At 39.9% G+C, this 25,576-nt stretch overlaps 1 protein-coding gene across 1 annotated transcript in view; it reads left to right on the top strand.

Annotated features, from left to right (window-relative positions):
- Positions 1 to 25,576, top strand: part of CNTNAP5 (contactin associated protein like 5) — a 239,298-nt gene that overhangs the window by 187,225 nt on the left and 26,497 nt on the right. Inside the window, exons 15-19 of the mRNA XM_009275042.1 lie at positions 2,466 to 2,593; positions 2,751 to 2,921; positions 5,033 to 5,251; positions 13,882 to 14,121; positions 15,713 to 15,937. Of these exons, the coding sequence (XP_009273317.1) occupies positions 2,466 to 2,593; positions 2,751 to 2,921; positions 5,033 to 5,251; positions 13,882 to 14,121; positions 15,713 to 15,937 (983 nt within the window). The remainder of the gene's footprint in view (positions 1 to 2,465; positions 2,594 to 2,750; positions 2,922 to 5,032; positions 5,252 to 13,881; positions 14,122 to 15,712; positions 15,938 to 25,576) is intronic.

Here is a 25,576-nt window from a genome sequence, read left to right as displayed (position 1 = left end):
AGAAAACTCAGAATCATAAAATTTGATATAAAAGAACTTCATGCAATATAACAGAATATCTAATAAGCAATGCAGTTTTCAGAGATGTGGAATAGATATCTTTAAAATGTCACCATTTCATTTTTTTTGTAGATATCTTAAGTGGTAGCTGTAGGAAGATACTGATTTTTATTTTAATGCTGATCATAGCTAGTCAAAAGACTGAACTATTTTTTCAATGAAAATAAATTTGCAGGAAACCTCCCTAAATATTTTGTGATTTTTTTTTTTAATTTTAAAAAAAGTAAATGCCAGCTTAGTTATTCATGTGTATATTGCATATTTGATGTCCTCTTTCTGTGCATCTTTCTGCCTTTCTTTCATTCATTCTGCCTACTCTTCTTCCTCCCACCCACTGAAATGCCTTATTTAATTATCTTCCTAAGAAATACTCAAATAGTTCAGCTTTTGTTACAACTGTTTCATAATCTGTTGAGAGCATTTACACTAACTTTCAAAGATTGATACAATAATCTATGTGAGTATGCTGCTGAGAGACCTCTGTGAAGAGATTAGGAGACCATGTACTTTTGATTCATACATGGTATTTTTCCTTCTGAGTCTGTATTGAAGGCATCACTCTGCCTCGTGTCTGGGAATTTCATGTTGCTGCACTTTGTCTGTAATTATCTGCATGTCAGACACCCACTGAAGCAAGAAAAAATGTTAGGGTCGGAGAGGGTACCTCTCCTTTTCCCCTTGGAATTATGAGACAATTAACTGTGCTGCATGCAATTAGAAACAATGAAAAATAAATGAAATGTATGCAGCCTTTATCAAAAAGATCAAAATACCCCTTCTATTTTTTCTGACATTAGTCAGAGTAGAGCACTTAGCCAAGCAAACAGCCGAGGTTGTGTGTCAGAGCACAGCTGCAGTGTTCATCCTGATTATTATTTCTTTGCTTAAGTCCTGTGTCCCTTCCCACAGCTGGAACTATAATGAGAGGTACCTTTGTAGAAGGTGGTATTATGAGCAGCATATAGGTAGTCTGGGATCCTGCCTGGGATGTCAGACTCTTTGGCAGTGGTATCGCTCTAAAAGTGATACCTGTTTCCTGAGGCTTTGTGTCATACCTGCCTGGAAGAGCAGTGGGTGTAAATTTGGGATTATTGGTATTTTGGATCCGGTCATTGTTGCCATCCCCATGTGCAGCATGTAATCTTTCACCTCTGAGCAGACAGGTGAGTTGAGTCCAGACCCTGCATGCAGATTGCTGGGCCATGCAGAGGTAGGGATCCTTGTCTCCAAAACTATTGAGATTCGGCTCCATGAAAGATGCTGTGCCAGACTTATGTGCCCAGATGCACAGCAGACCTCGACACAGAAAAAGAGCTAGGAGAAGAGAAGACTCATCACTGTGGAGATAAGATATGGTAGCACTTGCCTCTCTATAATTAATAGATAGAGAAATAACTCGAGAGGGCAGTTTGGCTCTGGTAAGGTCAGGGTTGGATGCCTGAGGGACTCAGTTTGGTGCATGAAGTACAGTGGGATGAATGCACATCTGTATACGCTGCCAGAGTCAAAGCCACTGAATCGGCTTAGAGACCAGAGGGCTACCATGAAATACAGCGCTGCATTTTGGGGGCAACAATTTGCCCAGCACACTCAGAATAAAAACAAAGAAATGATCCTTTAGGAATCTTTCTTTCTTTTCTCTTCCTTTCTAGCAGCCATGTGTAAGTTAGTCGTAGTTGAGGAATAAGCCCAGCTGATACAAACAAGAGACTGTAGTTTGACAATGCGGTAAATGAGCCTTCAGTATTTCAGTCGCTGAACCAAAATTTCCACAGGTGTGTAATACAAAGGGCTGATTCACTGCAAACTCACTCTGCCAATTCAACCATCTTTGCAGTGTGCCGAGTCAGTCATGTACCAGCCATCTTGAGGCTGGATCAGGTATTGTCCGGCTGCCCCATGCTAACACCATGCTGGATCAGGTATCGCGTGTCCTCTTCCTGCTCGGATAAAGTATAAAGCCAGCATAAATGCCATTATCTGTCTCCAGCTAACTTAACAGAAATGCAAACTTCGGCTTATACCTGATCCACATCAAATTCATCCTGCTGAGGAAACCCAGTAGAGCCCAGTTTACATTAATACCCACTGGGCAGAACGGCAGCACTCTGCCTCAGCTTCACAATCATTCTGCACAAATGAAACACAATTACAGTCCATACCAGAGAGCATAATGTATCCAAATACAGAGTCTTCTGGGGTCGGTGTTATGTCTGAGCATAGAGCATACATGTGCACATATGTCTCTTAAGCGGTGTGTACCGCTCACAAGTCTTCAAGGTAATTCTGCAAAAGACCTTTCATCTTTAAGTAAGCATCTTTCAAGTATTGCCTTGCATATATATAATGCTGGGGATTTTGGCTGTGGTTAATCTGTCTCTTTCTGTTTGTTTATTATAATCCAGGACAAATGATACTGGCCTCCTTGCTTTCAAAGACCATTTGCCAGTAACTCAGATAGTGATCACTGACACAAACAGATCAAACTCTGAGGCTGCTTGGAAAATCGGCCCTTTGCGTTGCTATGGAGACAGTGAGTACTAGCTCTTCTCAATTTCCATAGGTACAGAATGTTCCTTTTTTTTAAAAAAAAAAAAAAGTGTTTATCTGATGAAAGGTGGCTTTCCACGTGCAGCCCACAGCTGCTGTCCTGTGCCAATTAACTATAGAGAAGGGGGTTGTGTTTGCAGGGCAGTTCTGGAACGCCGCTTCCTTCAACACGGAGGCCTCCTACCTGCACTTCCCCACCTTCCATGCCGAGGTCAGCGCGGACATCTCCTTCTTCTTCAAAACTACTGCCGTCTCCGGGGTGTTCTTGGAAAACCTTGGGATTAAAGACTTCATACGAGTTGAAATAAGCTGTAAGTTTCACCGTTGAGAAATCTTGGTGTATTTGCCCAATTTGACAGGTGCAGGGAAGTGTGAAAGATATGTTTTCTTCTGTCTTGAGATGGTTGGATGTGCCTGAAGAGGATAAGATGGAAACATAAAGACTCATTAATCTGGATTTATCTACCTCTCCTTTCAGATTTTCCCTGTGTAGCCTTGGTCATTACACTTAATCTTGTTATGGCTAAGTTTATCTTTCTTAAACAAACAGGTGACTGAATTTGTTTTTTCAACACTGATATTAATTTTTTCTTTGCTCTTTATAGAAAAGCTACTGGTTAGATGTACCTATAGACTGCAATTTTAGTTGAAAGTTGAAAAATTTAATACAACCACTCTGATGGTTACTTTTATTTCTGTATCAGCAACATACCCAGTCTGATGCAGCCCTACTGTTTCAGAGGAACTCAGTGTGTATGGTACAGCTACGAGGTGAGAGTCTGTGGAGGACAGGATGCTAATGCAAGATAAGTCAGTCACAGTTGTAATGAGCCTTGAATACTTCAAAATCTAGTAAGTGACTGCAGTACAACTGCTACTCAGTATTTAACGGACAGTAGCAGGGAACTTAATTAGTGAGGTTTTGCCTCACTCTTGTTCTGATGACTTCAAATATTTATTAGTGACAAAAGGGTACCATGGCTTTCACATGAAATATAACTTCTGTATTCCAAATTCTGTCAAGCTTAGGAAAAACAAACTGGGTGCTATGCATTTTATAATATGCTTATAATAACTCCAACATAAAATTTAATAAAACAGGGCCCCAAGGCCCTTCGATTCATTAAACCAATGGTAAAAGTCATGGTGCATTATCACAATGTAATGAGGTATGATTTACTATTAATTGCACATCAAAGTCCAATTGGTTATTCTTCAGTGTACTGCATTTCATTCTCAGGGATATAGAAGTAAAAATGTCATTTTGATATCAAATATAACAAATACTGCAAACAACTAGGAGGATTGTTTAGCGAAAGCTTTTGTATGTGCGTTAAATCTGTATTCCCAGAGAAATGAGTTATTTAAAAGTTTGGGGAAAGTCTTGTCTTTTAAACTTAGGCTTCTCATTAATAGTTTGGTGGTGTGTTTCTTGCTGCCAGATGGAATTTGCAGCCTAAAGGCCTTGTATCAAGGAAGTTCCACAGACCAGCTGCTTCAAAGTGAAATGGCCTTTTAGCAGATGCAGGGGCTCAGAACAGATCTTTGTCTATCCCTGTGGAGTGTTTCCTATCTTAACTATCTAAGAAGCAGCTTCCAAAACCAGACCTATCCAATTTGTTGGGCTTGAAATAACAGGTTTTTATGAATTTTCAATCCACAGCCTTCTGGTTGTGCGGTCTGTGGACCTGGTTCTTGGTCTTTCTGGTGTATTTAGCATTTTAGAAAGAGGAAAAATAATCAATAACAAGAGTGTTAAAAAGTTCTGGCCCCTTTCAGGCTTCCAGCAGGGCAAGATGAGCTCCTTTATATGGTTGTTGTTTTTCAATTATCGTCCTGTTTCTAGGAGCCTTACTATCTCTGGACATGTGTTACATATGCCTCTTTAGTTTAGGATCACCAATGAACTAGTTCTGCTCATCTGTTTTTCCTTGCTTCCCAGGTCAGGCTTATTCAGGCAAAGAATGCTTGTAGGATTCTCTCCTACCATTTGCAGCCAAGTTCTGTAATTGTTAAGTACATGCATTTTGAAAGATTTAGTCAGAAAGATCTCCTTCATCCTTTCTCCCATCTTAGCATTATTTGTCCAAAATCTTTTGCTACCATTGTGTGACTTTTGTACAGCATTTGGCACTTTTACTTCAAAAAGAGAATAAACTACTATTTCTAGAGCACTGTAATTGTTATAGCAAAAAAGATGGGTACCCACAGCCAAGCATAATCACAGCAGAGATCAAACAGTGAGGCTGCAGGCTTAGATTTATGTATAAGCTGCTGTGTAGGAGATGGGAGGTAAATGATGCCGTACTATTTGCTGACATAAAAGTTAATGGACCCTATATTTATGTAAGATTTCTTGATGTCAAAACCACGATTTAATTCAGACCTTCACTTCCTCTTCACATCTGTTTGTGTATTCCAGCCCCCAAAGAGATCACCTTCTCCATAGATGTTGGGAATGGCCCCACAGAAGCCACTGTGCAGTCTCCCACACCCCTGAATGACAACCAGTGGCACTACATCCGAGCAGAGAGGAACCTCAAGCAAACCTCTCTCCAGGTGGACAGCCTCCCCAAGAAGGTCCTGGAGGCACCTGCTGAGGGGCACTTCCGCTTGCAGCTCAACAGCCAATTATTTGTAGGTAGGGACCATTTAAGGGTTTCTGTAGATACGTACAATATTTCTATGTCCATACCTTGGTAATGCTATTGTTTCACCATTGAGCTTGCATGTGGTGACCTAATTCTGCTTTCTCTTCTTCCACTCCTGCAACATAAAGTAAACCCAAACTACTGCCTTTACACTCAAATCACTAACCATAGTTTAACCATACTATACTAGATGGTATTTTTAGGGTCTAAGATTGCTTGAAACATATTTATTGACAATGAAACATATTTATTGACAAAGAATTCATAGTATTTCTTCTTGCGCAGCACTGGCTGTGTAATTTGCTGTAGGAAATGTGATCTCTCTTTTTAGATGCGATGTAAAAGGCTCAAATTCGTCATATAAGTTTCTGGGGCAAAACCTGATGACAGTATGGTCTTCAAGTCTGTTCCTGTTTGCCTGCCAAAACCCTTATTTGGCCATAGAGTGCATGTGGGAGAGAACTATCAACACAGTCAAAGCAAATACAGTTATTTTAACTGAAGGTGATCTTTCAAAGGGAAAAAAAAAATATATCTCTGTTTGCATATAGTTTGTTTCCCTATCTCCCTTGCAAATGAAACCTAGATCAGGACCAGCTTGTATTTGATAATATAATCAGGGATTACAAAGGGACTTCTCCCTTTTCTATATTCAAACACTGTCTTTCTGAGTAATCCACTCAGTGATGGAGTGGGCTGTAACCTACTTCTTATTCAGGGCCACTCAGGTAACTACTGATCCTTTCCTTAAAATGGATTCTCTTACTTAGCTGAAATGCTATAGCAAACCTCAATCTGTCAATTCATTTTAATAAAGTTTACCGGTGTATCCACACCCTTTGATTTAAGAAGATTTTGGGATATTTATTTGAGCTTTTTATAGTGTATGTGTGCAGTAATTACTGGGCTCTGAACGTAAGGAATGAATCTGTTAATAAATAGATATAGCTGCATCAATGGCCAGGAGTCCTTCCCACATAGCTGTTGATTTATACCTGAAATGATCTCTGGTAGACTCAGCCAGAGGAAAGTTCACTGAAGAACTCACAGATGGGAAGCTTAAGACTGTCACAGTGCAAGGTTTCTGTTTTCTGGTATGAAGCACGCTGCTAATCACTTGTTTCTCAAATGCTAAGATGATCCTAAGAACATGTTCTGCAGGAGGTCAGGCCTGAAGGCAGTAGGGTTGGGCTGCTAGATGCCTTAGAAACATCAGAGAAATCTAGCCAAGGTACTGTTTCTAGTTAGAAAACTTAGAGAATTTAATGACTGGATAGACTTGTGCAAATTTTTGGTTGTGTCTTTTTAAAGGAGTAAAAATGAAGGATTTATCATGTCATCTATTAGGTATGTCATATATATCAGCTGCTTACCATCTCACATCTGAAAAGCAGTATCTGCCTATAAGCTTGATTCTCTGTCTCGGCAAAATAAACAGGTTACCTGAATGAACTTCATGGTGGTTTTAAAGTGACATAATCGATGAACTGCATCATGGAAATCCATGGTAGTTAAGGACCTCAACAGAGAAATGTGCCAGCAGGAACCCTTGTCAGCAAAGACAAATGCAAAGCCCTGCACCTGGGGCAGAATAGCATCATGCCTCTGTACAAGCTGGGGATTGAGTGGATGGGTAGCAGCTGTGCAGAAAAGGTCCCGTTGGTCTTGGTGGAGAAGTGAATCTACCTCACCTGAATGTAGCTGTGCTTTGAGGAACAGATTGGACCAGCTGATCTTCAGCAGTGACTTCAAACCTAAATTTTTCTCTGATTGTCCTTAATGTTTACATTAAACTCTAGGACATAGTTACTTTATCTCAGCCAAGAGGTGAAAAATTCTCACTGTGCAGTAAATAGATTGCATTCAGTTGTCCATCCACACTTTTACTGAACCCTGAACAAAAGTGACAGAAAACCTAATGTTTTTAGGAGTGCTTTTTTGGCCCTTAGCTCTACCATATTGAAGGCCAAAACTGTCCATGACTTCCTGAGTCTTCCTCAAAGCAGTCAGAAGAGATGGAAACCTGGGCAGCCTCCTCATTCTGACACTGTTTGTCCCCGGGTGCTCCAGGGAAAGGTGGCAGAAGTCCAACAATACACAGATGTGGCATAATTTGTCTCTACTGAAGGTCTCATTCCAATCTCTAATAGGAAGCAACTGATTTAATACTTCAACCGTGCGGGGTGAATTTTATCCCATCTGAAAAATAAATGCATAAACAACATTGTAAAAAGGAAAGAAGCAGCAGCACATAATATTACTCCCTACTCCCCCTATAATCCACAACATATTTGTTTCTGCAGCATTCTGCATACTGACAGTGATTAAGGGGTTTCCACAATTAGTATGCACATTCTTAATTAATAATCTATATAACTGATGAGATTTGCTATTTTAAAAATTTTCCAAATATTTTTTGATTGAATCTCCCTATTTCATTCCATTTAAACATGGAACTTTGTTTCCACACTGGAGGTAGCTAGTCATTAAGATATAACCTTTTTTTTTCTTGATTCTTCTCCAGAATCAATTCAAATATTTTGTAAATCTCATAAATAAGGCTCAATGTCAAAATTTAATTTAGTTTATTTATCTTCTGGAAGGATTTATTGATCCTTTGGGATGAAGGAACTATATTAGTATCATGTAGCATTATGATGATGATCAAATGGAGATCCACTGTAGCTTTCAAACTATCATTATTTTCCTTTTGCTTCAGAGACATCAGCCTATGCGCAGTATATGTGAGGCGGTTTTGTGTCTTTTCCTTTTAGGGATTTATATACAGTAGATCACACATATGAAATAAATTTGGACATTTGTAAAATTTGACTACAGGGGCAGTTGGCATATAACAATTTTAAAGGAGTTCTGCTAATTTGGACCAATTAATTCCTTGTCAGCTGTTTTTGCCTCTTTTATGAGTGAGTTATTTACTTCTGTTTTGGCCAGATTTTTCCTTCTTAACCCAAAAACCAGATATATTTGGGACTGTATGTAATAGAAGAATATAGCTCTTTGTTTTTTATATTAGTTTGTTGCTTTTTTTTAGAAGTTGGCCTGTCAAACAGACTTTTTACTTTCTCTGATTTATAGTAAAGAAAGTTGAACAGAAGCCTTCTCCAGCAATGTTAACAAAACAGTTGTAGGCAGTCGTGGAGCTGTGCTTCATTTACTTCTGATCCGGCGATACTGACACGTTGTGAGGAAGTTAATCAGCCTTTAAATACTTTGTAAGGAAGGGAATTAAGAAGGCCTGACTTTCCTTGGAAGTTTATTTTCAGATTGGCTGACTTAGGTATTTTAGGAGATTTAAGCTTTTACTGAAGATTTTCCAATGACTAAGCACAGTGAAGGATTTCTCTTTTATGTGTGGAGGTTCTTTTATGTACAGTAAGGGATGAATTCACACTTGTGTCTTCCTGAATGGAGACCTTGATGCTGTTTCTCTCTTATTTACCCTGCTACCAGTTTTCTTGAAATATGGGAGAACATAATATTCTCTCTCTTAAATTTGGGCAAGGAATTAAAAAAGACTGGATTCGGAGATAAAAATATACCACGTGTGAGCAAATATTCTCTTCTGTAAGAAACCAAACCCCAAATCACAACAACTGTCTAGTCCTTTTAGATGGAGAAAACACTGACCGTGAACTAATGCAAAGCTGTGTCCTGAAGACTGTGAAAAATGTGAACCTGAGTTGTCTCAGAGGGATATTAACTGATATATAATGACAGCGAGTTCAGGGTTTGGATGTCATGGTTGCTTATTCCAGCAGAGAAATTCAGACGTTCAGAGACTATAGCAGATCCTGGGAGTCTCACCATGACTTACGTTGTCCCTATGCTAATTTTGAGTTGTGCATGTTCGTGAACTTAAGCCTGTCTGGGTCATTGCTAGGGTAAAAATCAATTTTCAACTTGCTCTATGTACTTAGGTGTAACCATAGGTGTGTTTAATGTTCTTAAACTGCATTTCTATGGAGTATCTCTGAATGTTAGGCATGTCTTACTGGGCTTGAACTCACATTACATTACTTGGATTGTGAGTACTATCTGCAAGAAGGCTTCTTCACTCACTTCTGGCCTTGATAAGCATAAAGTAGCTGTAATTCATTATCTGCACACTAATGCACCCCAAAATACTTCCATTTTGGAGCTGGTACAACACTGCAGATAGAGAGGTTCACACGAGTTTTACATATCCTGGAAAGATGCACTCATGTAATGATTTCTGTTTACCTTAAAGTCTCTTTTATACATCGATATTGTATAAAAGGAATTGGTAGAGCTGAGAATCAGATCCTTCTTCCCATATGCTCATACTACTCATTGTATTCACAGAAATGCTGGAATTTGGGTGCCATTTTTTTCCATACCTCCTGTTCTCCATTCAGTTCTGCCTTGCCACCTTTCATTGCCCTGTTTTGTGTTTGATTCAATGGTTTTGGCTGTTCTTGCATCTTGCTGACATGATGTCTGCACTGCACATCTGTCTTTGGGGGATGTTCCCCTTGGGGGAGCAGAACCTAAGCATTTGCTCTGGCCAGCATGCCACATAGCTTGTGTAAGAAATTGTCACTGCCTGATGTTCCCAGGATTCCGCTGCAGTGATGATTTCTTACACATGCTGTTCAAAATAAACCATAGAAAATGGCTACCTTCTTATTGGATCTGCCTGGAGATAAAAGCAGAAGGAGGGGAGTCAAAATGAAGGTGTTCAAATCTAATCCCTCTCCTTTTATCTCCTCACCCATAGCAACACAATGTGACAGTATTTGAATTTGCAATTCTTGTTTTATTCCATCACTTCCTATAAATATCTGACTGTATCCAATTATGGTTTCTCTCTGTTATGGAGAAACTGTTCTGCATAGTCAGTAAGAGACAAAAGTGTAGATTAAGTAATGTTTTATGATTAGCTGTTGTGTTAAATGTGTAATTGACTCACAGGGCACTTACGTATTTATCTATGTAGTACCAGAAAGAGGTTTTCTACAGCTACACTTGTTGCGATAACTTAGAATAAAGACAGAAAGTCTGCTTAAGGCCGACATTGGCACACAAGGAGTATGTGGCAGGCTTCTAAGATAGCTTTCTGTATGTGCAAAGTGGAAGGGAGAAATGACTTTTCATTGCCAGTACACTCAAAATCAAACAAGCTTGGATTTTAAAGCAGCCTAAAGGAGGTAGAAAACCATTTCTCACTTTCTTTCAGTGGGTCTTGTGTATCTAACTGCTTTAGGCTGGTTTATAATCCTCAGTCACAGCATGGATATCCTTGCATCTGGCTGTTTTTCTTCTGTTAATTTAAAAAAATGACAGTAGAAGGAGCAAACCCCAAACAAATGTACATGCTAGATAATATGAACGGCACAAAACTGCCCAGCGAGAGGCCAGTTTGGCACATTACTTGCTCTGAATGGACAGGCAAAAATAATTCTTTTCAATGGACAGTCGCTTTCAGCATTCAAAATGAGTGACATCCTTTTGGATAGTGCAGCTGTCTCCTGGTATATCCCTGTGGTCCTGGAGGAGGTGTGTCATCATCTCCTCTCATGGTGTAGTCTGAGATGAAACTCTGTCTTACCTAGTGGAGAAGGCATGAACATAACACTCCAGTATGGGGAGGGGAAAGACAGTCCTCACAGACCTCTTCGAGAACAGGATTTGCACTCAGACTGGTAACATCAGAGAAGCAAAATACAAATTCTAAGAAGTTAATTTGATGCATAAAGCCTTGATCAGAATTTTTTGTGCTACTCATTTGGTATGTTAAGGAGAATAGCAAAATTAAGTGCTTGGGTTCCTGGTTTTGTCTTGGAGCAAGGGAGCGAGGAATCCTTGGGTGAATCTCCTCTGTCTGTTGTAGTCAGTCCAAATGCAACATAGCCCAGAGAGAGTCAACATCTGAGAAGCTTTCTTGGGAGACAGAGAAAAGGAATGATAGAAAAAGAAGGGGCATAGTTTGTTTACTGTTGTTGTGTTTAGAGGAATCTGTAGACACTTTGGGATATTTTGGAGGCCAGGAGGAGGAATTAACGCTTACCTCCTTGTGTATCCTGACTGCTTTGTACAACTTTCAGTTTGAGACTAGCAAGTGTGACTTGGATGTCTTCTGAGGAATATCATAGCAAGTTCTTTTACTCCTGAGTAATAATAATTATGATTCTTATACACCCATGCCCTTTCCTTTTCTTTGTATCAGTTACATAAAGCAAGAATGCTCCTAATACTTATTCACGCCACATCAGCCTCCCTAATCCAGTTCTTACCAATAAAAAGTCCTTTGCTTTTTAAAGCAAATCCTCAATTCATTGATAGAATGTTAATTATTTAGCCAATTGTGTCACCAAGCTACGAGTGCTCAGTTGTGAGCTTCTTGCCCCCTCCTCTCAGACTCTCTCTTCCTTGCCCCAAGGATTCTCAGTAAAATTCAGCTGCATAAATACCTTGCTGAAAACAGCATGGCTCAATTGACTGTCACCTCCACTCAGCAAACACCCTTAACCTTGGTGTTTACAGTCCTGAGGGTCATCCTAAAATCTGTTTTTCCTGAACAAAACATTTAGGTCACATCCGTGAAATTGTCCACTCCAACAGGCCTATTAGAATAGGAAGAATCTGCAAAGCCTCATTTGGGGAAGAATTTTGTTCATTTGTTTTCATTTTTTCTCTGCTTCACAGGAAGGTATTTGAAGATTAGGTCTACTCAATTGAAGAAAACTGCCCAAATGTCCAAATAATAAATAGATTTGCTTAATCAATACTGTGTGGATCTAGGATCATATAGATGGTCTCTGTTAGGCTGTATACTCTCCAGACATTAGAAGAGGAGAAGAGTGAGAAACTTACTTTACATGGCTTTCCAAAGTGCTTTAGAGAGCAGTAAGAATATGGGTAGTGCAATAAACATGACATCTGTGGAATAATTAGCAATAGTTTGTACTCATTCTTTAAATGTTACAGCTGGGATTTGTATGTGTGCAGAGAGAAGAGGCAAGGAAACTGTCATTCCTCCTTGTAATGTTTGTGGTTACCTCCCATGCAAAAGAAAACAGAGTAACCAGTAACCTTAAAGGGAGAAATCACATTTCTACTTATTTGGACATTACTGAAAATTCTGTATGGTATGTTTGGTTTTGGAGCAAAATCTCCAAAGAAAAGGATTGAGTGTGCACAGTGCAGCAAATGCAGAAGGCCCGATTCTTGTGCTCAGAGGGCCTTTAAAATAAGTGAGCTAATATTTGCTCACCTGAAAAGAATAGCTGGCTAAAAAGGAATCTGAAAATATTTGTTTCTCTGAGAAAGGCATCATAAAATTAGCATGAAATAAACCTGTCTCACACATACTATCTATAGTTCAATTATTCTAATTCAAATCCAGTATTTCTGCTATTAGTGTACCAGAAAGAAAAATATGCTAGAATGGTATAGCAGAACAATAGAGTTTTGGTGAGATTGCTTTTCAGACCATTGCTTCATCCTCTTAGTGTGCAGAAGTCTTTCTTTAATTAAACAATTTATGAAAAAACAGATGTTCTTCTGCAAGGACTTATCAAAAAATGTAATCTCTTATCTCATGGACTTTGATATAGAACCAACTTCAACAGAAGAACAATTTGGAAAGATAACTTCTTTCATACTACTTTTGCAGGAGAATCACCAATAAAGCTAGCATTTCAGAGCCTACAAATGCTGATAACTCCTGAACCAGAATCAGATTTCTTAGCAGCAATCAAGATTGCAGTATCTTCAAAAGCAAAACATTGGCAACTGCCAAACAAAGCCTACAATAAGAAATATGGTGATATTTGCACAAAGTACTCTAACAATCATCATTATTATCATTCTCAGAGACCACCTCTTACGGAAAAAGTGTCTTCATTGTAACACTGTTAGCAATTTCATTGGGCAGACAAGAAGCTAGTTAGCTTGTAGAGACTGAACTGCCCTCTTGCGTAGATCCATACAGCTCTGGTCTTCAGGAAGAAATGCAATTATGTTTAACAATTGTAATAAATAACACTCCTGTGACCTGAACTCGTGTCTTGCCTACAACAGCCATTCACGTGCAACATCAGATTGGGCAGTCATGCATAAATTCTGAGTCAAGTCATTTCCCTCCAGCCAGCAGGCCTGGTGCTGAACATGATTCATCCCTGCTATCTGGACTCATCAGCATGTGTAACTCACCTGCTGTTGGGATTAGGGTGTTATTTATACTCTGTACTATGGCAACAAATAGAAAAAAAACATCTTAGGTTTGGGTTTCTCATGTATTAGGTGATATGCAGACATACGATAAAGCAGCTAATCTTTTTCCCAAATGAATTTGCAGTTTAAATGCCAGACAGGGCAGTAGATAAGGCAGGGAAGAAGAATGGCAACAAGAAACTGTCACATACAGCTTTTTAGTCCTTCCATAAAGATAAATAGAGACCTTTAGTTTCCAGGGCTGTCCATCTGTCATCTTTTGCCACTGTATGCATTGATATATAATAGATAATATTATTTAAAATTCATGGATTCATATTTGTACCTCTGGATTGGACTTCTGGGCCTTGATTGCTGTACAGACTCACTAATGAATGCATGCCCTTTTTTCTCTCTTTTTCAGGGGGAACAGCTTCCAGACAAAAGGGCTTTTTGGGATGCATTCGATCTCTGCATTTAAATGGACAGAAACTTGACCTTGAAGAGAGAGCTAAAATGACACCTGGTGTTAAACCTGGATGTCCAGGACATTGCAGCAGTTATGGTAACCTGTGCCATAATGGAGGAAAATGTGTGGAGAAGTATAATGGTTACTCCTGTGATTGTACCAACTCAGCCTATGAAGGACCTTTCTGCAAGGACGGTAGGCAGCGAGCTTTGATCCTAAGTCCCTAGTGGTCTCTAAATTACAGCACAGTTTCACCCATGTCAGCTTGGTGTCCTCCATGTTACAAGAAGACGTAATCTAAGCTGTCCCTTCAGCATTACTAAGTGTTTATCTTAAGCAGGTTGTAACGCCTCCTTTTGTTGACTTCAGTGATGACCTCAGGAATTAAAATGGTGTTAGTTTTACTATTGAAGTTACCAACTATATCCCACTATGATTCCTGTATTCGATTGCATATAACTTGGCCCAGACATTGACAAATAGGGCTGAAATTTTTCATAACAGTTGTCTGCCCATGTCTGAATGTTTAGTTTGCTTGTTTTTAAACCTCATCCAGCTTTGTCCACCTTAACAGAATCTCGAGAGCTTTTCTTTAGAGAGTTTTGGAGCAACGGTGTGACAAAAAGAGGTAGTCTTTTTATGTTTGGGTTTTTTTCATTCCTGTGACAACCCATCCAAACGTTAAGAGATTTTAAAAATAAGCGTGAAGCATTCAGGAGAAAACTGATGTGCATGGTTTGGTCTCTGGTGAATGTGTCCTCACTGAACCTTTCTGGTGGCTTGTAGGACATATTGCCAACACCAGATAAAGGAGCAGGGCAAATAAAGAACTTCCAATTTAGATAAGCATGCTCTTTGGGAGAGGAAGGAACTAGCAAAACTCCTGTTCAATAACAGCAAGGTGCAGTGTGAGTGTTTTAAATTCCACGGCTGCCCCTCACCTCACAAATGTGACAGGTTTACTAAGTGGGCCGCATCATCTGCTGGTGTAAATCGGCTTAGTTGTACTGCAGTCCACGGAAATATGCTCACTTACATGAGCTGAGGATTTGGCACCGATGCCACAAGAGGCGTATCAAATAACCACATACTGTCCTGTTAGGAGATGCTGCTGTACAGGTGGAGCTGCTTTATTGGAGAAAGTACTTGCAGTCAGTCTGTAGCTGAAGATATCACCATCCTGACTTTAATGTGCCTCATATTAGAAAAAAAATGCTGTTATCACATCTGTGTATTTCATGGCCAGACTATGTTGTGTTTATTGAAAACACAAGCATGAGTTCTCGGGATCTGAGCATGCACAGGTAGATGTTTCTCTTCTTTTGGAGCTACCAAAGACAGCTTTCCTTACTGGCTGTCTTTGGGTCAATGTGTTGCTTTAATAATGATTTTGTTTAAAAAGGAGACTGGAAAGGACAAATATATTGTCTTTACTATGGGGGGAAGACAGAAAATATTGCCTTACATGGCAGCTGTCAGAAGATGGTGAACCAAGCATTTATTTGGCTGACAGACATTTTGGCCTGTTCCATCTTGTGGAGCTCTCATTCCGGCACTAAAATGGTTGAATTCAGGGGCCTGTCTCCACTGTCCTTCTCTTTGCCAGACAGACAGAGTGTAAGGAAGGACACACTGCTTGTCCAAATTAAGGAACGGTGATGTCAGCTGGGTCAGGGGCATTTTGCAGTGTTCTGCTTCTGAGGCAGTCAGCTCATGTCCATGCCTGTCTGGGAGATCTGAAAATGCAATAGCTGAAATTATTCCCTTGGTTTATATATGCTTTCAGAGGTTTCTGCATTATTTGAAGCTGGCACTTCCATTACCTATATTTTCCAAGAACCTTATCCTGTCACAAAAAATGCAAGCACCTCAAGCTCTGCCATTTATGTGGATGCTGTCATGTCCAAGGAAAATATTGCATTTAGCTTTCTCACAGCACATACTCCAAGCCTTCTGCTGTACATCAACACCTACTTTCATGAATATTTGGCTGTGATTCTCTCCAAGAATGGTAAGTACTCTTGATTTGCTACCAAAGGGAGACCTGTGTAACTGTGAGAAAACTGGTTTTTGTGAGAATAGTATAGAATTCTGCACTGATTTAAGTTCATTTCTGTGTCTGCAACTTTATCAACTTCATGGTATTCAATTCATGCAAATGGCCATCACTCTTGTTTATGTCCCTTTATTTGGCATTCAGTGGTACGCTTGCCTATTCAGTCTTCAAATAATCAGGTTGTTGGGGCTTAAAATGTGCTTTGACTTTCATTTGGCAAGACTGTACAATAGCAATTCCTTGCTATTTATTCCACGCTGAGATCCATTAGGCCTCCAAGATAAGGGAGTGAGAAATACCATGAATGTACAAGAACACTTGATGCAGAAATGTATTATCATTTTATCTTTTGCATTCTATCTTGGCACATGTATTGCTCTTCACTGGGTTGTTTCAATGGGATATGGCCAGTACGTCTGAATATTAAAGCCAGAAAATGTCAAAGTTTTCTAGGTTCACTGACCAAAACATGAGGTGTAAATCCATTTTCTATTAAAAGGTACATGGTGTGGGGACTTTTTGAAAACACGTAAAGATTTTAAAGGCGTAGGCCCTATGTCTTCTCAATAAGACTCTGGCTCCTGACTCCTTGCACTGCTTTCAGAAAACTCACTCCAGACAAACATCATCCTAGACAAATGGGGATGTTTGAATTATTCAAGATTTATCAGGCACTGGAGCACTGCAAGTGATGAGTAAGCATATTGGTGAGTCACTAGCCTGTGGCAGAACAATAGAAAGTTAATGCTATGTGGTTGAATATGTGCATTTGACCGAATGACCCAGACCACTCTGAAGCCTTGCAAATTCCAAAATAGTTAAGCTTTCAAGTACTGTCAAATGAAACTATAAGGAAAAAAAAAAGGTTTTATTCTCTATAAGGGCTTTGCAGTAGTTTATCTCCTGGTTATGTCATGTGGCTAGCATTCAGGCTGGTGTGGGATGAGTATCCAAATCCCTAGGAGGGGCGGCTGAGACAGTATCAGCCTGGACCCATCTCCCTTAAGCAAAGTCACAGCAGGGTAGTGGGACTATTGAGGAAACCCTCTCTCCTCTCCTGTCCAGTCCCAGATTTCCATCTCTGATTTGCTCTCGGAGGCAAGTGTTTATGATTATCAGATATATGGATATTCCAGTGCATAGCTCGAGGGTGGCAGAGGTTAGCCCCTGCTGAGGTGAAACCTTGGAATCTGCTTCTCAGTTACACTCGATTCTCTTGATGCCACTCAGGCAATCGAAAATAGCCCTAAAGTGAATGAAAATGTAATATCCATTTAAATCGCCTTTACTGCTGCTAGAGTGGTGTAAAATTACCTTAGAAACACGAGTCAATTGACTTTTATTGATTAAATACAACCATAAGCAAGCTATAATTGTGAAGTTCTGGAAGGGGTGACTCTAATGGTGGTTGGGGGGGTGGGGGGGGTGGGATCAGGACACTGGGATCTCTTGTAGCAGCTCAGCAGGAGCAGAGATAAGCCTTGCATTTTGGCAGCTGCACCATCTGCAGATCTCCGCTTTGGTTAAGGTGGAGGTAGGGACTCTCAGTACTTCCAGAAATTAGGTGGAGCAGCTCTCAGCACACTCAAGCAGTTTAAACAATGGTGCTTTACTCAGATCTGTACCTCTATTTATTCACTTCTAAAATGAAGATAACAGTAGTTTAGAGGGTTGGTGAGATGTCAGGCTCCAAAACTCTGGACTATAAAATGTAGCATTATATGCAAAGAATTATTAAGATAACTAACTGACCTTGGTTAACTCCTGAAAGTCTCTTTCAGGGGTGGTGGTGGGGGGGGGGGGGGGGGTGGGATCAGGACACTGGGATCTCTTGTAGCAGCTCAGCAGGAGCAGAGATAAGCCTTGCATTTTGGCAGCTGCACCATCTGCAGATCTCCGCTTTGGTTAAGGTGGAGGTAGGGACTCTCAGTACTTCCAGAAATTAGGTGGAGCAGCTCTCAGCACACTCAAGCAGTTTAAACAATGGTGCTTTACTCAGATCTGTACCTCTATTTATTCACTTCTAAAATGAAGATAACAGTAGTTTAGAGGGTTGGTGAGATGTCAGGCTCCAAAACTCTGGACTATAAAATGTAGCATTATATGCAAAGAATTATTAAGATAACTAACTGACCTTGGTTAACTCCTGAAAGTCTCTTTCAGGGTTACACTGTGCGTGCTTCTGTGTCATTCTTTCAAGACATTCATTTGTCATGTATATTCTCTGCCTTTTGTCCCAAATGTAATCATTTTTTAAATCTCATGTCCTCTTATTTTTTAGTCTTGTTGGAATTGAAATTATTCCAATGAAAATAATGTTCAGATATGTTACTCTTTCTTCCTCCAAGAGGTTTATGCTTGCCATAAAGTTACTGGACTATGAATAACAATGTCCTTTGTAGCATTAAAAGTCAATGCATTTCCTTCTCTCTTACTGGCTCATTTCAAGGAATCTTGCTGAGTCTGAGAGTGTATAGTAGGACCTAAGCAGGTCCCTGCTGGATAACTGGTTGGTTAAATAAAGGTTAGGCTCCTGGTGAAATGGGAATGGGCATTCTCACTTAAGAGGTGAGCAGTAATGTTCTTTGCCATAATCCTAAGACTCTTTCCACTTGTTAAGAAACTATGTTGAAACTGTCTACGTATACTTTAATACTTCACCTTTGTAAGTATTTTTCAAGCTACTACTCATGTATGCTATTATTCCTCTTTTCTATTATCCACAAAATAACTGGGCAAATTATTAGTTAATAAAAGTGACAATGAGAAGAATGTTTCTGGTAATTCAGACTTCCTGTGTTAAACATTTAACATAAAAGGAGTGAAAGTGTCTGCAAGGCTTATTCATAGTTAGACTATATTAAAAGGGGCTTATATGAAAGTGAACTTGTATAGGCAGCCATGGTCTAATGCAGTCAGATGTGAAATGTTTTCTGTAAAATCAATTGGTTTCAGTAAAATTAATAAATAATCATATTTAACCCCAACACACTTTGGACTGTCAGTCTGTAAAGAAGGTCATATCATTAGAAGATACAGTACGTATTGATTGAGACACTAGCATTGTGGTAGTAAAATGATTCACTTAGAGTTACCCAACAGGCCAGTGTCAGGTCTGGGAAAGGAAATAAAATCTCCTCATGCCCACTCATAGCTTCACCCACCCAGATCAATGCTGCCCACACAGAAAGCCTTCCAGTGCTTGCAGCCTGAGAGGGCAGGTGGTTCGTGAAGGAGGTAAAGTTATGACAAATGTTGGGTACCACCATATGTCAATGTAGAAGTTAAAATTCTAGACCTATACAGATTACCCCTGTCTATAAAATGAGATGCTCAGTAGTGCCTATCAACTAATATTTCTAGAAACAGTTCCCACCCAAAGAACTTATCTATATCACAGGGTTGTTCTTCTGATCAATTGGCTCATGTCCTGGCAGCTTATGGGTAAGTTTTCAGAAGTTGATGTTTTTAAAGACATTAATACTTACACTTCTAAATCTAAATGTGCCTTTGAAAATTGTATACAATAACTTAGCACTGTCCTCTCCTCTCCAACCTTACATAGTGTACCCATGGATTTTTAAATTACACATATATATAGATGTGTATGTATTGTATATAGATGGGTATGTATATGTGTATATAGATGGGTATATATGTAAAGCTCACGTAGTCCCATTGATCCCACATCCAAAAGATTAACAGTACTGCAATAATTGGCAGTGCATTTTTAATATCAGTGCCCATTACTAAGCTACAGAAAATGGGTAAACATCTCTCATTAGCCTTTTCATTGTGTCAGTCCACAGAAGTTATTGACGTCATGAGAAGCTACTGCCAAGAAAAAAATATTTTTTTCTTTCCCAGGCTAAATTTTCACTGTACATTTTTGCGTTTACATGATTTCACCAAATATGCCAGTACCTTAGTATTGTTATCTTTGCCTTGATCCCTAAAGACAATAATCGATGGGAGAGAAAAATGTTAAGTAAGAAACTGTTAGTGCTTCTCCTTTCTCCATTCCTCCTTCCCCCCCAAGTAATCAAATGTGATATGAATACAATGAAGTATATTGTCTAGAAAATGTTTTCCCAAGTCTTTGATTCTTAGTGTTGTTGGCTTTCTCCATGGAAACATATGATTCCTAATCTAGAAAAACAGCAGATAGCCAGCATCAAAGAAAAGAGATAGGATCTCAAACTATCCTAGAGTGATTGAAAACTTATCTGTATTTATTATCTGATCTCACAAGAAACTAAACAATCCGAGTCCTTTTTTTACCTTTCGTTCTATCCAGTACCTATTGCCATCACAGTGAGCTCTGTTCTCAATTTCTTTTGGAAAGCAAGACTCTGAAATTGCATGGGAAAGATTAAAGACAAGGAAAAAGGCACAGTTAAAAACAAAAGTACCAATGAAAACAGCTTGAGTAATTCTTTGGTTAGGTCTCTGATACTCAGAATGTAGTAGCAGGACCTACATCAACTCCATTGCCCTGTCCTATAAGGTCTTGAAATCAGCTGATATTTGAAGTAAATAGGAAAAGAAACCAAAACCTGTAATAGAGGTGAGCTGAATTAACACTCTGAAAAAAAGAAGCAAATGTCGTCAGTGAGAAGCTACTGATTTTTTTCTTTTTAATAAACGAGAAATCTACTGTAATCTCCTCCTGTCTCTAAGTCAGAAGCAGCCTTTCTGTTGAAGGCATGTAAATTCTCCTTATTGTTTTTGCCTTGCAAGTCTGTTGAGCTGCATTTCCAACAACTTTTCTCGGGAAAAAACAAAGCTTTTGTCATTCAGTGGTAAAGAAAGGCAAAAAATCTAGTTCAGTCTTTGAGGCAAAGAGTCTTTGATTCTGTTCATGCTGTGCACTCTGGAGTTCAATGGGGCAAAACTAAAATAATTAGGGAAAATAGGACTTACTGAAACACTGGGGTGGGTTTTAGGGGTGATTTTGCTGGTTCTTTTGCTTTACCACCTTGCGGGTTTTAGTTTTGGCCTGTAGGTACAGCAGGACATAACTAACTCCTGCAGAAAGACCCTTTAGGCTGTGCTATTGCTAGTGTAATTGTCTTCTTTTTAGAGAACACCTTCTGGCTTACAGACTTTCAACACCCATTGAACAACCTGCACAATTTATGTGACTGAAGTGGAAAATGGTGCCAAGGTTCAGGTACAATTATTTTTAACCGATCAGGAACAGGAAAGTGAGTTGTGTTGGGAAGTGTAGGAGACAGCTTTGTTAAGGAGACTAGTTTTCAAGCAACTGTCTGTGAGTGACTGAGAATTGTTCCCAGTCTAGCTCTGGTTCACAGCCATTAAATGATTTCATACGGCAGATAGGACTCTATAGCTTCTAAATATAGTTTCAAGCAATTGTTGTAGTTGGCCCTGAAATCTTATGGTATTTACTGAGTGAGGGGCCGGTGACAGTTTGATCGGGAATGGTGAATGTAAAAAAAATTTTCCCCAGTTGCCTGTAAACGGGAGGCTGGCTGCGGCACCACGAGTAGAAAGCGTTGGGGTGGCAGGATCTCCCAAACAGTTTCTTTATGTAACTAGAGAAACTCCTGTGGTTAGAAACATCTCTGATCCCTTGGATGATTCTCTGCTGTAAGCATGCTTCACAGAAAATAGGAATGCTGGTTAGAGCTTTCAGTTCAAATCCAGCACTAAAAATTCTTTGAGGGAAGAGGTGGACTTGGCACCCAAACCAAATATTTTTTGTTTGTTTTAGCATATGGCACTCTAAATCTCTAAGTGTGCAAAACTAACTTGAAAGGAGAAGCAGCCACAACATTCAGCCAAGGATGCTGGCAGATTTCTTTATTCGCTTTCCAAGAGGAGAGAACTGAAAGATCTGTCTCATTAGCTGAATTCATGGACATGTTTGTACTCATGAAGATCATTTTGCTGTACTAAAGGGTCAAGAGATGTTCTGGAGACCCACAAGGGAAAAACAAGGGAACTGTAATTGGATTACATTGAGCAGAAAAGGCTGAGCATGCAGTTAATAATTGATCTGTGCTCTGCATATATACAGACTGACTTTGAACTTACTGGTATCTGGCATAAAACACCAGACCACTGGCTGCAGATAATCAGCTAAGAAGAAAACATACATTCCCATTTGCTTGGAGGAGGTGTTTATCTCCTTGAAGACTTAAGTTCCTAGCTCGCATTTTGCAGTTGAAAAGTCATTTTTATTATTGGATTTCTGTGGAGCTGTCCTGAGAGGGGTGGGGAGGAAGGACAGAGGGTCACAAGCTCTTGTGTTTAAATGGATGTTGCAGATATGTATATGCTCTTCAATAATTCTGAAATGAGGGTCTTTTGAGAACGCATTTTACCAAAACCTTTAGCCCTGAGGATTGATAGTAGTCATTTTTCAGTTATTCTTAAGTTGTGAATTACCTGTGTTGTGGACATAGAGAGCTGTGTAGTGAGAGCTGTAGTCCAGCAGAACCGCTGGCTCAAGTGCTGCCTTGGAGCAGTGTAGCTGTTTCCACACAACACAGAGCCCAAGCTAACAATACTTGGAAGACCCAGCCTGGGTCCAAGCAAACCTCTTTCTCTATCTTGCTTGTAGTATCCCTATCAGCATGTTAATTTTTCCCATAACGTATCAGTTATGCTGGCTGGATAATGAAAAGGTGACTTCGTCCTTCTTGCCTGATTAAATTGGGTGTTTATGCCTTAGTGTTTATGAGCGAGACTGGCCTTCAGGAATCCCAGGTTGAGACCAGGAGAAAAGTCTGGAGCAAGGAAGATATATGCTTGGTGGAAGAGGATCAGATCAGGGAATGCTTAAGCAAACTGGGCATACATAAATCCATGGGCCCTGGTAGGATGCACCCACGAGTGCTGAGAGAGCCGGCAGATGTCATTGCAAGGCCACTCAAGAGGCAATGGGCACAAACTGAAACACATGAGGTTTCATCTGAACATCAGGAAACCCTTTTTTTACTGTGAGGGTGACTGAGCACTGACACGTCTTGCCTAGAGAATTGTGGAGTCTCCATCCTTGGAGATATTCAAAAGCTGTCTGGACATGGCCTTGGGCAACCGGCTCTAAGTGTCCCTGCTTGAGCCGGGGATTGGACAACATGACCTCCAGAGGTCCCTTCCAACCTCAACCATTCTATGATTCTGTGAAAGATTGCAGAAGTATGCATCTGAAGGTAAAGTAGTGAATGTATGTGTGTATAAGCATGTCTTTTGCTACAGAAAAGTCATCACAATGCTACCATTATATGGTTCTTGTACTAGGATTGTTACTAAGTAATGTTTCATCCTTCCTCTAATTTTCTCCATTAGATGACTTAAGAACATGAGTCAGTTCTTTGTATGCCAATGGTTGTGGCTTGTTATGAAACTCAAATATTGCCCTTGAGAGTTTGCTATAATCATGAGAAGGTCATTGATTAAAGGATCCAACTTCTCCAGTCACAGAGGCTGGCATAACCTATGAAATAGGCAGTGCTTAGATGGACTTACTGGTCCATCTAAGAGGAGCAGAACATTTCCCAGAGGTTCGTGACCAGCCAGGCAGTGTCTATAGAGCTCAACACAAACAGATCATTAACCTCAGAAGGCCATTAATCCACAAAGTTCTGTGCTGTCTTTATTATGAATGAGTGAAAAGGAGGTTTGAGAAGAGAGGCATGTGATTATTTTTCTCTAGTTTTATTTAAAAGATTATTGCTCGCTCTCCTGCTCCACAGACATCATGTAGTGCTCAAATTTATTGTTGTTTTTTTTTTTGTCCAGACCATATTTTTCCATGTTCTCATTGCTGAACATTATGGTTATTTGTTAGGTCAGCATGAAACAAGTCCTTGCTTGAACAGGTATCTGTACTGCCAAAACTGAAACAGGAATGGTTGAAAGATATTAGGAAAAGAATGGAAACTATGAGCCAGGATCTCGGTGAGGGCAGGTTGGTATGAATTCCTCAGGGTATCACAACAGGGGAACTCAGTCTTTTTTGCCTGCGAGCTGTTCGCACAGAGTTAGTGGGGATGCATAATTTGCAATGCCAGGTTGAACTTTTGGAATAAAATTCATAGGATGATACTTTTTATTTCATTCACTGGGTAAAGAATAAAAGCTCTTCCTGCCAGCCTGGCTGCTACGCTAGTCTTAAATGAAAAGTACAGTGTGAGATGAAAGCCTGGCAAGATTCTTCTACATACAAAGGTGAGTAAACCATAGGGCCTACTGAATGTCTGACCATGAGAAGACTAATGGCATGCAGTGTATGTTTAAAGACAGGAGGAGAGATCTGAGCATCAGATCCAATAGTATCGTTCAGATAGCTTTTGTTAATGAAGGGTCTTTAAGTGACTTTTAAAATTCAAAAGAATGTGTAGAAAAGGTATAGGTTAAAATTTACGAGAATAAATCTCACCATCAGAAAACAGGTAATTTCAGAGAGATTTAACTGCATCTGATGCCCTCAGCTCTTTCCTTCATCTTTACATTCAGTCACTTTCAGGGAAAAAAGATAATTAATGTAGCATCACTTTGTAAAAGAAACAGCAACCAGTTCCTTCACCAAAAAGAAGTATCTAGGAACGGAGAGATAATGATCATGACTAACAGTATTTTTTTTAAATTGCTGCTCACCCAGTGGTTTCATGTCATTTTCCAAAGGATGTTAACATTCAACCATTTCACCAATGGATAAACTGTGACACAATGAAAGAAGACGATTTGTCAGCACTCATCAAGCTGGTAGATCCCAAATTGTGGCAGTGCTCTGTCCATCGCCTCCAGTGTACATAAATACACCACTGTGTATTCTTACCCTTGAGCTAAACTGGAGAGACAGTGTGTAGTATTATACCACATCCATGGGTTAGCCCTGTTCCCATTTTAGGCCCAGCCACATCGGCATGGATGTGGGCTGTTTTGTTTAGACAAGTGTTCCCCTTAAAATCACTGGAATAAGCTCTGTGTTTAAGCCACTCGGTATGTGCATGATGAACATGACTGTGGTCCTCTGGGTCATCTTTTAGACTTGCAATATCTTCTAGCTTTGGAGCAAGAAGCATCTGCCAGTTCCTTTTTAATTGCTGGTCAACCTGTGTTAAGCCAACTGGTGGCTGGTGGGAATGAGATGTCTACGAAGGTTAAACACATTTGTCAGTCACGTAAGGGAACTAGCTACATTTGTTGATGTTTAAGTGACATTCTCAATCTGGCTCCAGCTGCCTAGCAGGGCTGCAAAGTGAACTGAGGTCGTGGGCCTCCAGATAGGCTCCTTTAGGGGCTTTTGGGGGTGTGTTTTTTCCTAAGTTGAAGAAATGCAACGTGAAAGTATTTTTTTTAATATGGGATGGCCTGAATATGATCCTTAAGTCCTGAGTGTCCCAAGCGTTGAGTGGGAGACGTTCAAATAAGCACCTATTTTTTTCACTACCATGAGAGATTACAAAAAATTGGGGGGTGGATTTTTTTTTTTGAACCCTATGAAATAGTGTCATCTAAGCAAATGCAATAGCTGAATGTCGTGGTTTAATCTCAGTTGGCAACTAAGCACCACGCAGCCGCTCACTCCCCCCCCCCCGGTGGGATGGGGGAGGGAATCGG

The sequence above is a fragment of the Aptenodytes forsteri genome, unplaced genomic scaffold (assembly GCF_000699145.1).
Source record: "Aptenodytes forsteri isolate BGI_AS27 unplaced genomic scaffold, ASM69914v1 Scaffold255, whole genome shotgun sequence".
Taxonomy (NCBI): Eukaryota; Metazoa; Chordata; class Aves; order Sphenisciformes; family Spheniscidae; genus Aptenodytes; species Aptenodytes forsteri.
This window is presented reverse-complemented; position numbering and strand designations above follow the sequence as displayed.